Here is a 16627-nt window from a genome sequence, read left to right on the forward strand (position 1 = left end):
TGCACAGCCGATATGTGCTACGCAAAGCTGAAGCAACATCAAGAGGAACTTAATGCTGGGTGGAAGTGCTGTTCAATTCAGCCTGCATGCTGCACGCTGCATGATGAGAGAGATGGGAGTTATGCAATTGGTTGCACAATTTGGATTGCATGGGGATAATACCTCGCATGATTACAGTACACAAAGATGAACAGGATTTCAGCCTACAACTTTTAATGCCCATTATGCATCACAAAATATATTCTATAGCCATTTTAGAAACAGTTTAGATGAATATTAATAGCTTTTAAAAAACCTTAGAAAAGTATTTTTTTGTTGTAAGCCGCCTAGAGTGGTCGAAATGACTAGATAGCCGGGGTATAAATACAATAAATAAATAAAATAAAATAAATAAACTTGATTATATTAAAGTGTTCTTAGACCTAGAGTGACTGTCTTGTTTTAAAGATATTCAAAAACAATGCTACTTTTTGAATATCCTGTTTAAAATTTCTGACGAGGATTTTATGGATGGTTTGCTAAGCATTCCTACACTCACACTATGCCTGGTCTGGAAGGTGTATTTGTTTCTCCCACACTCACTTCAGAAACATTCATATATGGCAGAAGTACAACAGGAGGACTGTGATCATTCATGCCACAGGTCGCTGGTTTGAGCTCAAGGAATATTTATTTGTTACCCAAGGAACAATTTATTTGTTCTTTGTTTCCTCAAATGAGCTTAAGGGGTCACACGTAGTTCTTTTCTTCACTTATTTTCAGAATAACTATCAGACTGAGAAAAAAATGACTGATTCATGATTATTCAGTGAGTTTCACACTTAGCATGGAGTAAAACATTTACTGTATGTCTCAAGTCCCAATCTAACATCCTTCACCACCTGAGATGACAGGCCCCCTTTTGTTTTATATAAAAACTGAAGATTAGTTAAAATAAATGTAAACACCTTAATAAATACAAATGAAACAAAAGCTGAATGCTTATTCAGTAGAGTACTTTCCTTTACACCTATTGTTGCTCTGAATGCATTTTTACAAAGAGATGAAACGGAGGAAAACCAAGGTGAAAATGAGAAACCAATTACCAATAAAATGGAAACAGGAAACTAAATGAGTTAGAAAAAAAACAAATTTACACTTTTCAGAATTGCTTCTTAACTATTAGGAGGTTTTTTAATGGGTATTTTCTTCATTGCTGCACAGGGGCTCAGAAAAATGGTCAATCAAATTAAAAATGAAGAGATGAGGAAAAGCAAGAAAGTGTTTCTATTGGCACCAAATAACGTTTTGAAAGAGTGCACTGGAGAGGCAAACCCATGGAGTGACATCACATTTCAGCTAATGCCTACCCCCTTCCTTGGCATAAACTGTCACTACTTAGCTACACTTCTCTCTATTCTCTCTCTCTCTCTCCCTCTCCCTCTGACAAGCTTTATGAATGATCTATTGTGCATAATGCCCTAGGCAACTTTGTCTTGCTCTTCTTCTGATATTTTGGATATGCCATCTTATTCATTTGCTGTTTGAACTCTCTTGAAAAAGGCTTCTGCTCCAGGGTGGATAACCTCCATTACTACTTAACAATTCAGAAATAGCCCTTAAATAAACGCCTGCATCTGCAACTGCTGCTTCAAAAGAATGAATACGTTAATACTGTGGACACTGCCAAATCCTCCTGCACCAACCTCTTTATCCTGCATAGCCTGCCGTATTCTTCATCTTACAAGCTCCGATGTAGCAATTACTTCTGCCAGCATTCCTCTGTTGTTAATCATTAAAAACAGCTCTCAAGGCAAATTGACAAGACAAAGAAGCAAATGCAGTACCAATTTCTTTATCTTCTACTCTGTTCTTCCCTGTAGGAAAAGGCTAGGGTAATGTAATTGGCTTTTTCTACCTACCTCAACACTACACAATTCTGTAGGGCCAGAAGAACGTTCTGAAGTGCTTTCACACTGGATGCTTGCAAGAGCTTCCTTGTGAGCCACAGCAGGTATTCCACTTTAGTATTTAATAGATTGAAGAGCACTTCTTTAAGAATAAGTTACCAGCACACCACTGAAAATCTTTTGTTCCTTAGATATTTCTTCTGTACGATTTTGCTACTGAATGAATTACCACTGAGTTAGTAGTAGTCATAGTAATAGCAGGCATTGTTAAAACAGAGGGCAGTAAACTTTGCCAGTTTGATCGTTGCTTCTTTTCTGCACCACAGTGAGACTGAAGATAAAGCACATATAATGTGGTTTGTAACAATACATGAATTCATATACGTAACATCGTATAACAGGCAAAAGAAACTTGATAGTTCACAATAGTGCCCTGAATACACCGATCTTTTCTAATTTGAAATGCTAAGAAGAGCGTGTTGGATCTGGTTAGCACTACGTGGAAGACCACCAGGGAATAACCACTTTCTCCAGTTGGGCAGAGCCAAGAAGGAATCTTGCCTGAAGCCTTGGAGAGCCACTACCAGTCTGGGGTGACATATAAAGCCGGGTGCATCAATGATCCAAATCAGTATAAGTCTGCTTCCTGTGTGTCCATAAGAAGTACTATCCTGACAGAGCAATTTGAAAGATAAGTGCCTGCTACAGAATTTCTTAGACTTGCTGAACTGAGGAGGGAAACTTGCAAATTAAAATTACTTCAGCAATTTTCCCTCCCTCCTTCTCACTACTGGTATCTTTACTTTGGGACCTGACTCAAAATCAAGTCCAGCATATTGGTTTACTGTGAGAAAATGATGTGCTGGTGTTATTAGCTGCCACTTGACTCCTCCTGTTGGTGATCCATAAGGGCTTCTGGGAGTGCAGCAGGCTGGGGAAATCTCTTCCATCACTTAGAGCCCAGGGCCATAAGCCAGTGTTTGTGCTGAACTTACACATGCTGGTTTGTTTGAGAACAACAAACCAACATCTCAAGATGTTTTGTTTTCTGGTTACTTTATTCACACAGGGTAATAAAGCTTGTATTCACGAAGGCTTTCACAGCCGGCATCTAATGGTTGTTGTGGGTTTTTCGGGCTCTTTGGCCATGTTCTGAAAGTTGTTCTTCCTAACGTTTCGCCAGTCTCTGTGGCCGGCATCTTCAGAGAACAGGAGTAGCACTGTCCTCTGTAACACGGCCAAAGAGCCTGAAAAACCCACAACAACCATTTGTATCTCTCCTTTCTTGCTTTGTATATTTAAAAAACAGCTGCTGTCATTTCCACTGTCTTGATTCACTGTTGCCGTTCACAGTGATAGGATAAAGAGCTGTGGTTTGAGAGTCTACACCATGCTTCTCCAGTCATTTCCATTTACCTTAGAATTACAGTCCCACCTCTTATTACCACTCTACACAGTCTTCTCCTCACTTCCCCTTCTCCCTCCTTCTCTCATCTTTCCATCAGATTCTTGGTCAGCAGTCATTTCAGGAGGAATGAACTTTGCCCCCAGGACACAGCAAAAGACACAGCAACTGCAGCTGTATTAAAGAATCTAAATAGCTGATGCAACCAAAGAAAAGAGCAACCCAGGGTGTCTCATTGCTGAAACAACTATGTGATACAGTGCTAATTTTGAAAAGATAATTTGAAAAAAATCTTGAAGTAGTCAATATTAGCCACACTATGGAGGGGGAATGTTTTGCCGTAGCTCCCATGAATGCATCACTGAGGGACATGCCCCAAATGACATGATAAGACACATGATGAAGTGGGAAGAAAGTACACTTCCTAAATCAATCCAAAATAAACAACCCCTTGCCACATGTTCAAAATAAACTGATTGACCCCTGGAAAAAGAAAGGGCTAAGGAACACATCATGTAGTCACAAAAAATGAATCAATTTCAAGCAGAGTAACCATGACACAAAAAGCAGAGGATTGCATCACGTCTCCACACCCTCGCTTGCACTAAAAGCGTGCAGGGACGTTCAGGTTGTTAATGGCAAGTCAGATTTCAGGAGAATTCTGGCTTCCCTCTGCCTGTGACTTCAGGATATTAATTTTTTTTTTAAAAAAAACCCAAACATATACAATGTACCAATGACCAAATATGAGATCTACGTTAGAGAGAGTTTAAAATATGTCCATATAAAATGATAGAGAAGTAAATGAATAAAGCTGAGAGTGACAGGATGGATGAGAAGCATGCAGTTTGGCACAATCCTGTTCCGCTGGCTACAACAGGAAAAAGGGAAGGAATGAGGGCTACCAGATTTAGGTCTGCTTCCTAGCCTCCTGTCTAGCATGTAGAAGGGCAATATACTGCAATTTGTTTTTCCCAGGCTTTCATATGAGGGCAGTGGAGAGAAGATGACAGGAGTGGCTAGCGGCTTTAGGAATGGATCTGAAAATCAGGTATTCCATAGCTTCTTTTTCCAAAAGGTCACTAAAGAATCAATGGAAAGAATCAGGTGTGTGCGGGGGGTGGGGGGAATATTCCCAGCAGCAAATGATACACTTTAACCATTTTTTCCCATCCAGTTTTAATAGATTTCTCTCAGAAGACTATGCATTACAATTATGAATTACCAAGCCTGAGAATCGACAATTCAGGTGCTGATTTTGGTATGTGCTTGTCACAGCAGGAGCGTTTCTAGCTTCCCTTGCAATTTGCAAATTAACTTGGCTTTTTTTTGTGACTGATTGTCAGGCTATAAGCACATTCTTTTGTTACATGAATTTGTTAAATTTGATTTTTTTCCCCCCCAGACATTGAATGGTTGGTTTGATCATGTTTCCTGAATGCTAATGCAATGTTCTTCCCAATGACAATTTATTGTCAGATGCTGGTGACCCAGCTCCAGATGCCCTAGGTTGGCAACCCATAGTCCTTCAGATGTCACTGGACCACAATTACCATCAGCCCTCGTCAATAGTGAGTGATAAGGAGAGTTGTAATTCAGCAACAACTGGAGGTCTTCAAGCTGCCTTCCTCAGTTCATAACATAGATGTGTATGTGTGTGATCATACTCCAGCAACCTTTTGAACTCAGTTGCCGATACTGCCACCATACCATGAAGCACCCTAAAATGGCCACAAGAAACATGGTACTTAGCTTTCACAGAGAACCAGCGTGAGATTTGTACATAGCTACCACTGTATCTCATGCCAGGTGCCTGTGAAACACCTCCCTACATTTATTCCACCATTCCTGAGTGGCAGGAGAATCAGATTAACTAGTTTGACTACTTCTGTAAGCTTGTCCTCCTTCTTCCTCCAGTTAAGTTTGTGTCCTTTGAGAAAAATTAGAAAGCTGAACAGAGAAACCTCACACTTTGAAGAGATGCTCCTACTAAGGACACTACTAAGTTTTAATGGAAAGGGAAGCAGCAAAGTGAAGGTACATCTGAAGGCAATGGCAAGCATTAGTTTCTGTGCTTTTAATATTCTGAGACTCAATCAATACTTTAATTAATGTTTGTATGCATTATCTGCATTGAGGAAATTAGTCTGAGATAAGCAGGTGAAGCAGTGATTTGGAACAAAGAATATGCAGGCATGTAAAGTCCCACTCTGGCTTCTCAGATCAAATAGCTTTTCTGAAGTAGATTTAGATGAGGTAACTATGTTAGTGTGTACAGTACTAGCACATGAAACCAAAATAAAAATAAAAAATGAAGAAGACAAAAACATTGTGGCACCTTAATCGCTAACTGCTATATTTTAATGTGAGCTTTCGTGGACAAGTACACTTCCAGAATTATTTATTATTCTTTTGTTTTGACCTGCTTTTCTGAAGTAGTTTGCTTATGAGCTTCAGAGTAAGTTGTTTCAAACAAATCATTCCTTATAATTAATAACAAAGGTTATTATTTTGTGCTTAGGAGTGAAAAACATTCTATCAGTCACATTAAAAAGAAGCATGGCCCCAAACAACAAATTTTAACTATAAAACTGGACCTCAAATCAACACCAAATTTGGCAAACTTGCTCTTGCTCTGCACCAAATTTGGGGACATTTGGGCAAAAGGTGTTAAAGGTGTGATTTTTAAAAACATAACACTGTTTTACTCCCATGCACAAGCAAGCAACTTTCAGTTACAGCTGATAGAAATGAGATAAAATATGTGGATAAGACAAACTTTGCATACCTAGAAAAATCCTGCTCTGTAGGAGGGACATTTTTTTCTCTTTTAGGTTGATGGGGCCATTCATGGCTCTAATTCAGACCCTTTAATTAGAGCTTTATAAGCCCCCAAACGTCTGCAATTGCTGACTTTTATATAATTTCTGAGAATTCCAAGGAACTATTTTCGTAGCATAGCATTCTAGCCAATCAGAACGTGCCTGGAGCCAGGGGCTAATACAAGTAATGTGTCAGAACACTGTTCTGAGTGAAAGAAAGCATTTAACTCCTTCCTGGCTGCACATTCTTAGCTCCAGCCTGTGAAAATATTCTAAAAAGATATTTAAAAAATAGATAGTAATATTCAGCAGCTCACTCATTTAAGCTAATATATTACTTTTTTTTTGCTTTCTTGCTGGGATTGATCTCAAAGCAAGTTTTACTCTGTTTCTCATGAGTATATTTACCTGATTTACTCATGAGTAAGTTTAACTAGTTTACTCATAAATTTACTGAACCACATGATTTCATATGATTTTTAGATATAATCCTCACTAAACCACCATCAGATCATAGATCCTATTTGCACCCACAGACTACACCACAAAAGTCGTGGGTCCTTCAGCGCATGGCTTTGCAATGGCACAAAAACATGAACGCACAGATCCTGTTGGATACACATTATTTTTCTGCAGGATCCAATCATATGGCCCATCAATGCCCACAGACTACAAGATAGAAATCATGGGTTTCCAGTAAACCACCTTGACTGCTGCCATTGGTGTTGTCAACATTCAGGCAAGTGAAACCTGGCATGCTTTTTCCTGCTGGCAATGCGGGCACAGTATTTTGCAGCAGTATTGGGACATTTTCTGGCTTTCTGAATCGTGGGTACAGAAGCACAATATCCCACTTTCATAAACCAGAGGGGTTTTTTTTTTTTTTGAAGAATCTACCTCATATTGCCGTTGTAACTTAGTGGACAAAATCTGGTTGCGTAACTTTCTACCCAATGTAACTCAAATTGGAAATCAGGTACACTTAATTTTCACTACTTAAAAGCTTCTCATCCTCCTCTTTTAGGTTTTGATGGGGCCCTCTTTGGCTCCGTTTCGCCTTTGGGAACCCCAGGAAGCAGAGGAGAGAGCCTTTGCAAGTCAAAAATTGCTGCCTGATCTTCACCACTAGGATCAGGACTGCTGTTGTGGCTGCCCTGTTGGCAATGTTTGCTATGTAAAGGTTTCCCTCTCTCACAAACACACACAACATCCTGAGGCTCCCCAAAGGCTCCCCAGGGCAAAAGGGAGCCCTGTGGAACTTCAGAACCTATGACAGGAGGATAAGTAGCTTTAAATTGGAGCAAATTAAATGTTTCCAGTGCTGTAGCTGGATTACATTTGGAAAAAGGTTATGCAATAGGATAGATACATTCCAAAGGTTTGTGTAGTTGGCTCCTTAGCACATAGTGCCCATGTAAAACAAATGATGTTCAAACTTTCCTGGTATGATACATATAACAGATGCAGTATAAGACTAAAAATGTTCAAAGGACATCTGTTTTACTGATGCAATATCACAATTTAATATCAATTAAAATTTTACATAAATGATTTTATCAAACTGCTAAATATTATTTGCTCTCGGAAACAATGTCCAGCACTAACAGAAAAAATGTGCATGAAAAAACATTCCTAGTATTACACTACTAATAACTAGGCATTTACAAAGTATCAAACAAAACTCTGGAGAAAGTTAGTTGACTATTCCAGTGTATACTTTCCTCAGTTCTGTGCTTTTTGTTTATGAACGTTTTTCCTTCTCAAGTTTCTATGTGAGCAGTCATACCACATTATATATATATATTTAAAAATAGAGTCAAGCTGACAAGTGTGTCTTTAGATCTTATTTTTCAGAGAGAGATCAATATTGAGCTGAGTACCTTTTTTACCATGGGCATTTATAACGATGATAGAATTTGAGAGGACAAAGTTCATCACTGCAAAATTTAGTTGTTGAAGGGGCAGTTAAGTATAATAGGTAAATGGTATAAGATTTCAGCCTTTGCATTAGCATAACATTGAAAGTAAAATTTATTATTCTTCTTGATGTGAAAAGATCAATTGATTACTACTCATTTTAATTAACTGTAAGACAACTCTGGTTTATGATTAAGTTATCATTCTTAATGATGATGATGATGATCCATCTTTCCAACAATGTAATTTTTAATCTATAAATTTCACAGAGTTAAATAGGACTTACTCCCATATATTTAGACATACAGTTGCTAGGTAATAAGGCTCATAACTAGATTTACTTCTGAGTTAACATGTTAATATTGTATAGATACATTACAATCCTACAAACAACGTAGCTTGTATCAGAGTAGACAAGATTGCACACCCTAAAATTATTTTTTAAATCTGATCTCTGCTAAGTCTGGCTAGCAGACTCTTGCTTTACTTTGGAAGAGATGGATATATTCCTCTTTTCTTCATATTTAAAACATCAAACAGGTAATGCTCAGTTTATTTTTTCACATTGATAAAAATAATTAATTTTAGTTTTCATATTATCATAATGTGAAGGCTGCAGTCTTATGCCCATTTATATGAGTTTTATTATTACAACTTCTGCAACTGAAATGTGTAACAATACTTTCTGTTCTGTCAAGTTTCTCTGGTGATAAGACCAAGGTTTTATTTAATACACAAGTTCTAAAATAGATCCCAAACGTTTAAGTGAATAAACATAACACAACAAAGCCCCGTTTTATTGTAATGAGCACGGGTGTAATTAGAACGGCCAAATTGTCCCAGGCTGGATTAGGCTGGATTGTCTACACACAATTGCTTTGCGGTACAGTATGCCAGTTGGGGTGATTTTTGTATCCATAAGCAAGGTTCAGGTGGCTTTGGGGCAGGAAACTACACTGTACTTCAAATGACCCTATTTAACATATACCTCTCTTTAAAGGGAAACGTGAAAAACGAAAAGGAAAAAGATCCCCTCCTTGTCTCTTTCTGACTCTCCCTCCATGGAGGAGCAGGAGGAAGCTTTCAAGTTTCTTTTTTTAAAAATTCAAATGGCATAGTGCTGAACTGGATTGTCAATGATCCAATTCAGTATTGGATTGCAAGGGCTTTTTAAAAAAAACTTTGCATTCTCTCTGTTTCCTCCTACATTGGGGAAAGGAAGAAAGTTTTAAATGTCCTGATAACTGATTATATCCTGAAGTAGTTTAATCAAAGTGACAGATTAAGCCACTTTGGTTTGATCCAACCTATCCACACATGCTGGAACTGAACCAAAATAGAGCAATTCTATCCTTACTAAACAAAATATAGTAGTCCCTGATAGGGACCCAAAAAAGGTGTGACAAGGAGGGATAAGGGTCAAGCTGGTTCGCAATTGCCTGTATATCATGTAGTGGCTGGAAAACGAAGAAAACCAGCCTATCCTGAAAATGGACCAAACCACGGGACAAAGCTCTGTCTGACTGCACCCCAAGTAAAAGCATTACACTGGCGCATGTTCTTCTGTCACTTCCACTTTCTGCCTCTGCTACTGCCACTAAACAAACTCAGGGGTTTTAAGAGGGATTTCTTACTCTGGAATGTTTGGAAAAAAGAAAAGAAAGAAGGGAAGATGCTAGTTTCCAGACCACACAATAAACAGACTGTGGCTTAGTATAGCCACTCTCATTGAATATGGGAGCAAAGTGTGAATCTTTAGCACACTAGTAATCCATTGTAAGCCAGGATTCGCCCCAGATCTTGGGCTTACTGGTTAATAAAAACCAGGTTATTTTCATGTGTTCACAACAATAGAAACAATTAGTTTTGCAAATGGTTGTTGTGGGATTTTCGGGCTCTTTGGCCGTGTTCTGAAGGTTGTTCTTCCTAACATTTCGACAGTCTCTGTGGCCGGCATCTTCAGAGGACAGCACTCTGTTTTGCAAATGTTGAGGTGTCTTTACAAGGCTTCCAACTTCATGTGTCAACTGCTTCAGAAAGTAATTTCTAGATGCACAATTTTAGTTTGTTATTGGGTAATATCTCTGCGTAGGCAACGTAGGCAACAAGAACTTCAATCAATAAAGTTAAGTCCAAATGTAGTCACAGATTTGTCTAGAAAAATATTCTTTGGATTTTTCATGGCTGCTTTTTGTTTTCACAATCCCTCCTTCCCACCCAATGTTTGGCAGCCATGATTTTGAATTGAGGTTGACTTTTAGCTGCAGTTCAGCTACCAGTAGTACCAGAAGCCAAAATTCTTGTATAAATGTCAACACCAGGTGTGTAACTCAGCATGAACTGGCTTTTAGCAAGCTGTTGATAAAGTGAAAACAACACATAAACAAGTGTGCAAAATATGATCTTAGCTGAGTTCTACATATAAGGCTGGCATTCACACAACTGCCTTGGCTTTTGTTCTGTCTGAATATGTATCTGTTGTCTCAGATAGAGGGACATACATATAATATGTTTTCTGCCTTTCTAGGCTGTTGCTATCAGTTAAAGACTTCAGGCTTTGTAACATGTCACTCAGCAACTGTACTCAGATAAAATATGGTTTGGGTGGTCCCTCCTTGAAATAAGCTGGGTGGAATGGAACCAAAATACACCATTCAGTTCTGTTCTTCCTTTGGCATCCAGCTATCCATACAGTCTATATATTCAAGACAAGCATTAGGCAGAATGAGTAGATTTTAAGTGCCATTTAAGTCCAACAAATGATTGGTTCTTTGATTTATTATTATTTTTTATGTTGACAGCCAGGGATCATAAAAGTACTTGCAGGGTTTTCTGTCTGAGGGGTTAAAATATATCATCCAACTTTGAGTGCTATATTGACCTTGATATGAGTGGGAAAGACATCGTTTGAGGCTTGCTTCAGGCAGCAACATTTCTTTCTGGTAACTATACATATTCCCAACCTTTTCCCCCCCACCCAAGCCCAGGCTGTTTGTTTGTTTGTTTGTTTGTTTGTTTGTTTGTTTATTGAACTTATATGCTGCCCACTCTACCCAAAGGTCTCTGGGCGGATTACAACAATTAAAATTCAATTAAAATACAATAAAAGATAAAACGATTAAATTAAAATTAAAATTGCCATCAGGACCCACAGTTGATGTTATTTCAATTAAAAGCCTTCTGGAACAGAAAGGTTTTGACCTGGCGCCAAAATGTCATCAATGTCGGCGCCAGACGAATTTCAGTTGGGAGGGCATTCCATAGTTTTTAAAAATCAGTTATAAACAACATTCTCAGAAATAGAATAAAGAATGTGAACTAAGCTTATGTGTGCAATCAGGCTAATCTGCAACATTTATTCATATTACACAATTGGTGTTTCCTAACTTTCTACAGAATTTCAATGTTCTGAATGCAGAGGACGCAAATATCTTTTTCTGCTTTCTCTGTCAGCTGCCTAAAGTCTACTTTTAGTTTGCACATTTTATGCATAAAGCATAAAGTCTCCACAATGTTGACTGATATTCTGCAGTATGAAAAAATAGTTCTGACACCTGTAAAATTATGCAGATACATCTCAGTTTGCATTTATGCACAGTATAGTCCATAAACAAAGATATGGTACTATGCAAAACACTCCTAGACCAGGCTCCTAGATTTTTGGAAAACTGGTTGAGAAAACAAATACTTCCAGAGACATGCTCTGACACTGCCAACACACTTTGCAGCTTCAAGGGCTATTTTCTTGATGCTTCACTGAAAAGTTAATTCTGCACTCAGTATCAACTTTTACATTCACTTGGTGTAATCACAGTGGAAGATGCAATTACTGACAGTTATCTGTATGAGCCCATGGAAAAGCTGTCAGGATCATTAGACACTGTAGGAGAAAGCATGGATATGACAGAGAACGTTGATTCATATTGCTATCCTTGTGGCAGTACTGAATTGAGTAGGAATACAAATTGCGAAGCATGGTAGTAAGAAAGCTGGGGAGTCCTCAAGTAAGAAAAGTAGGGGGAAATCTCAGAGTATTACCCTATGCAAAAAACCTGTAAAGCTTACGTTTTGCTTATATTGCCGAAAAAGATATAACAGATTTGAAAGAGCAGGGGTGGTTTTTACAGTTAGAGTAAAATTTACCTTGTGTTGAATCTTGCATGTTTGGTCTGTTACTCTTGTTCAGTGTCTCCTGCAAAACAATATTCAATGCTATTTTTCAAAACAGAAATAATTCTCTGTATCAACTGTACATATATATGTATATAGTGTATAGTAATTGCTAGTTTTACTTGTATTGTCTCGATACTTACAAAGTAAGATATGGCAGTGCAATAGCATATGTATTGTATTGCTTACATTTACAAAAGGAAACTCTACATGTTACCATGTTTCCCCAAAAATAAGACAGGGTCTTATATCAATTTTTACTCCAAAAAAACCAGTAGGGCTTATTTTCAGGGGATGTTTTATTTTTTTTCATGTACAACAATCTACGTTAATTCAAATACAATCATGTCATCTTCTGGTTGTTGCACAGTGGTGGAGGCCGGGGTTTCACTTAACTAGGGCTTATTTTTGGGGGTATGGCTTATATTACGAGCATCCTGAAAAATCATACCAGGGCTTATTTTCAGGTTAGGTCTTATTTTCGGGGAAACAGGATGGCCACTTGGGTTACAAAAATAATTTCAGCAGTCAAATATGGCACTGAAACAGAAAGTCTTATATTAACTGTTGAAAATAATAAATCAAGAAAAGCAAGGATTTCAACTTATTTTTAAATGCCTGCTGCAGAACGACACTTTTTATATAAACAATGAAAGACAATCTAAGTGCTTTGAGTTCTGATCTTGTTACAGGGAACCCACATCACTGCAAAGTGTGTTATATAATGCTACTTGGGGTAATATCCATCAAATGTGTTTGTCTTTATTGTTTTTCTTCAATTTTTAACCAGAATAACTTTTTTATAATGCTTTGCTTCATTTTCATCTTGAAAATGAATCCTAGTTGTTTGCACTCATAATTAATCAGTCATTTGATCTGATGATCAATCTGAGCATCATGTTCCTAGTGCAGGCATCTTTTATCCCAACTCATGGTTTTTATTTGCATGGAATGATTCATTTTGCAGAAGCATATTTTATTTTTCCTAGGATTTTGCATTTAAAATATGAAGCAACCACTCATCAACAATATCATCATGATTTGCTTAAATCAAACCCACTTTCCTACAGGTGGTAAAGCAGCACTTAGTGAGAAGGAGTTACTGTGACCTCTAGAGATAAGTAAGAATTTACATGGGAAGCAAGTACCCATCTCTGTAGTCAATGTTTAGTTTATCAATATACAAAAATGGAGATGGGTTTTCAAATGTCATAATAAATGAGATGATTCACTTATATCATGATTCTAGCAGATTCCTCTGCTAATGTCAGAGACTCCCCCATCCCTGCCCCTTGAAAATTTACTCCAGGAGATGGAAGGACTAGGACAGTGTGGAAAGTGGTACTCCAGACTGCTGATGGAGTATAGAATCCACTAGAGCTATCTCCCGTCTTCTTTGCTAGTAGAAGACTCTGTCAAGGGCACATTGTAAACCCTTCCCACATCGAAGGACCTCTCCTGCTTATAGAAGGGCACAAGTCGATGCAACTAACCTGAAGAGAGACAATGGCATAGGAGTTGACGTGTTACATTTTTAGACCAAGATCCATTTTTGCTCAGTCATAAAGTTTAATGAGTTGCTTTGGTCCAATGGCTCCTTTAGCTTATATCTACCTCATATTTAGGAAGGGGTGTAGTCTATATAAGCAGCATGTTTTAGTCTGTTGCAGAGACTTTTAAGAACTGACATGTTTTGCTTGGCACAAGCTTTTGTGGACTGTAGCCCACTTCACCAGTTGCATGCCATCAGATGCATTCCTCTGATGAAGCTGGTTCCAGTTCACAAGAATTAATTCCAAATGAAATGGGTAAGTCTTTAAGGTGCTACAAGAGTCTATGTTCTTCCTGTAACAGTTTGACATGGCCAACCCTTCTTTGGTGCAAAATCACAAAGGCCATTGTTTGAATGGGGGGCACATATCTCGCCATCCTCTTTTTTGGAGAAGGGAGAAATGAAGATGCAGCAATAAAGAGTGTGTCTTCTGATTTCTGTCTATGCAGCTATACGCAATACTTAAGCCTGAGTACTGAGTTTCCTTTGTGCTGATTGGACAATTAATGAAGAGAAACTGTTGTTGTTGCTGCTGCCGCTGCTAAATATTTTAATGTAGCTTTTGTGAGGCACTTTTTCATACACTGTGGTTAGTTCCTTGTTTTAGGTAAACTCTGGGTTAATCAACTGTCTCTTTGAAAATGTTCCACCCCCAAGTAAACATTTTCTCCCCCACCCCCATATATTTTCTCTCTCTATGTACACATCCCCTTATATAGTAATTTTGGTAGCACTGGAATAAATGTTCGCATTTGAACTTTTTACGGTAGATCATGAACATTTATTCTTAACTAAATGTTCTTAACTGTGTATTAGTGTATTTCAATCTATTTCTTAATTAAACTATTTTAAACAGTTTGATTAAAAGGCAAATTCTACAACAGCAACATCATTTATGAAAAAGCAGAAATTTACCTCATTTGAAATGTTAGCTCTTCTCTGATTGCCAAGACTTTCTTCTGCTTCTGAAAATAATCAAGTCATTAGAGATAATACAGTACAGTATTTTACAAATGCATATTATAAGCTTTAAAAAAAACCACCTTGAAAGGCTTGATGGCTTCTAACAGGGGTTCCCAATCATGGGTAACCCAGGTGTTCTTGGACTACAATTCCCAGAAGTGCTTATGACCAGTTGTGTTGGCTGAGAGTTGCTGTCCAAAAACATGTGGGTTATCCAAGGTTAGGAACCACAGTTGAATATATTTGCTTCATAAATCCCACCTATGGGATAAAAGCAACTTTCACAGGCCCGACTTCTGTGTATCCTATATTTAGACAAAGGCAGGCTTTTGCTAGTTTAGGGGTTCAGGTGAAGAGGCACTTTGTCAATGCCATATTCTAATCACTGATCACAGACTGGTCTGCTAGGGATGGACAAATTATAGAACAGGATAAATCTTTACCAATTTATGATTTAATACGTTTAGACCTTCGTGATGTGGATTCAAGATTTGAGAATTTAAACTCCACTGGTCATAGAAGCAAGAACCTCACCTATAATAACCAATTAAACAGACACACAAGCGACACCTGCCAAAGCTCTCTGGAAGTAAGTGACTACTTTCCAAAGGGTATGTCAATAGTGCTTACAATGATCTCCGAAGAGGAGAAAGTTCTAATTGACAGGTATTTCACTTTGCCTATAACAGAGCAACAGCATATCATAAACAGGCTTCAAGCGCTTATCCATAATTTAATCAGTAGTTCATTTAGTTTAAATCCCTCGCAAGAACAAGCAAATGAACTTCAAACAAAATCTGCAGACTTCTGTCCAACGGCATCACAAGCTTCCTGTATACAAATCCTATCAGAGGCTGACCCGGCACATAGATTGCTATTAGATTCAAGGATCTGCCAAGCACCACCGCCTCCAGCCAGATCATTATGTTTAGTTGATTTGGTTAAAGCCTCCTCTATAGAATATAATAATATAACAGGTTATTTTCAAAATAAAGCACAAAAAGCTACAGCAGAAATTATAAACCCTCAGTTGACAGCTAAGAAAAATGCCATGACTATACCCCAAACTGAGGCACATGCAGCACAAAAATGTTGTAAGCCGCCCAGAGACCTTTCGGTAGTGTGGGCAGCACATAAATTTATAAAATAAAATAAAATAAAATAAAATAAACATCATCATCATCATCATAATTGTACAACTGATTATAAGCTTTTAGGCTGGGACATCTTATATAAAGAACTAGAAAAGATAATTAGGCGTAAGGATGTGTCACTGAAGACCAAGACCAAGATAATCTACACTCTTGTATTGCCAATCACCATGTAAGAGTGTGGAAATTGGACAGTAAAGATAGCTTACAGGAAAAAAATGATTTGTTTGAAAAGGGGGGCTGGAAGATAGCTTCGCAGATGCAGTACCCTGGACTGCCAGAAAGATGAATAAATAATATGGGACCTGAATCAAATCAAGCTTGACCCATCTCTGGAGGTGAAAATGTTGAAATTGAAGCTGTCCTATTTTGGGCACATCGTGAAAAGAAAGGATTCTGTGGGAAAGACAATAAAGCTGAGAAGGGTTGAATGGAGCAGAAACAAAGGAAAACCAAATAGGAGAGGGACTAACTTCCTAAAAGAACCACAGGCTTGAGTTTGCAAGAGCTGAGCAGGACTGTTGAGGACATGACATGTTGGAGATTGCTCACCCTCTGCATATCTAAGGGCCGAAGTAGGACTGATTCCAATTTAAACACATTCTCATATTGCGCTGACCATGTACAGTGGTGCCTCGCATAGCGAGGTTAATCCGTTCCGGATTAACCTTCGCTGTAGCGAAACATCGCTAAACGGAAATAAAAAAGCCATAGAAACGCACTGAACTTCGTTCAATGCATTCCTATGGCTTTAAAAC

At 38.1% G+C, this 16627-nt stretch overlaps 1 protein-coding gene across 3 annotated transcripts in view; it reads right to left on the bottom strand.

The window, feature by feature from the left end:
- The window catches only part of SEL1L2 (SEL1L2 adaptor subunit of SYVN1 ubiquitin ligase), a 76069-nt gene that overhangs the window by 47366 nt on the left and 12076 nt on the right, over positions 1 to 16627 (bottom strand). For 2 of the 3 annotated variants that reach the window (XM_020801238.3, XM_073003405.2), the window contains exons 2-3: positions 14671 to 14720; positions 12177 to 12225 (exon numbers count right to left, since the gene is read on the bottom strand). In XM_020801238.3, coding sequence (XP_020656897.3) covers positions 12177 to 12225; positions 14671 to 14720 — 99 coding nt within the window. The remainder of the gene's footprint in view (positions 1 to 12176; positions 12226 to 14670; positions 14721 to 16627) is intronic. The other variant, XM_078390239.1, reaches the window with a different exon arrangement.

This window comes from Pogona vitticeps, chromosome 1 (assembly GCF_051106095.1).
Source record: "Pogona vitticeps strain Pit_001003342236 chromosome 1, PviZW2.1, whole genome shotgun sequence".
NCBI lineage: Eukaryota > Metazoa > Chordata > Lepidosauria > Squamata > Agamidae > Pogona > Pogona vitticeps.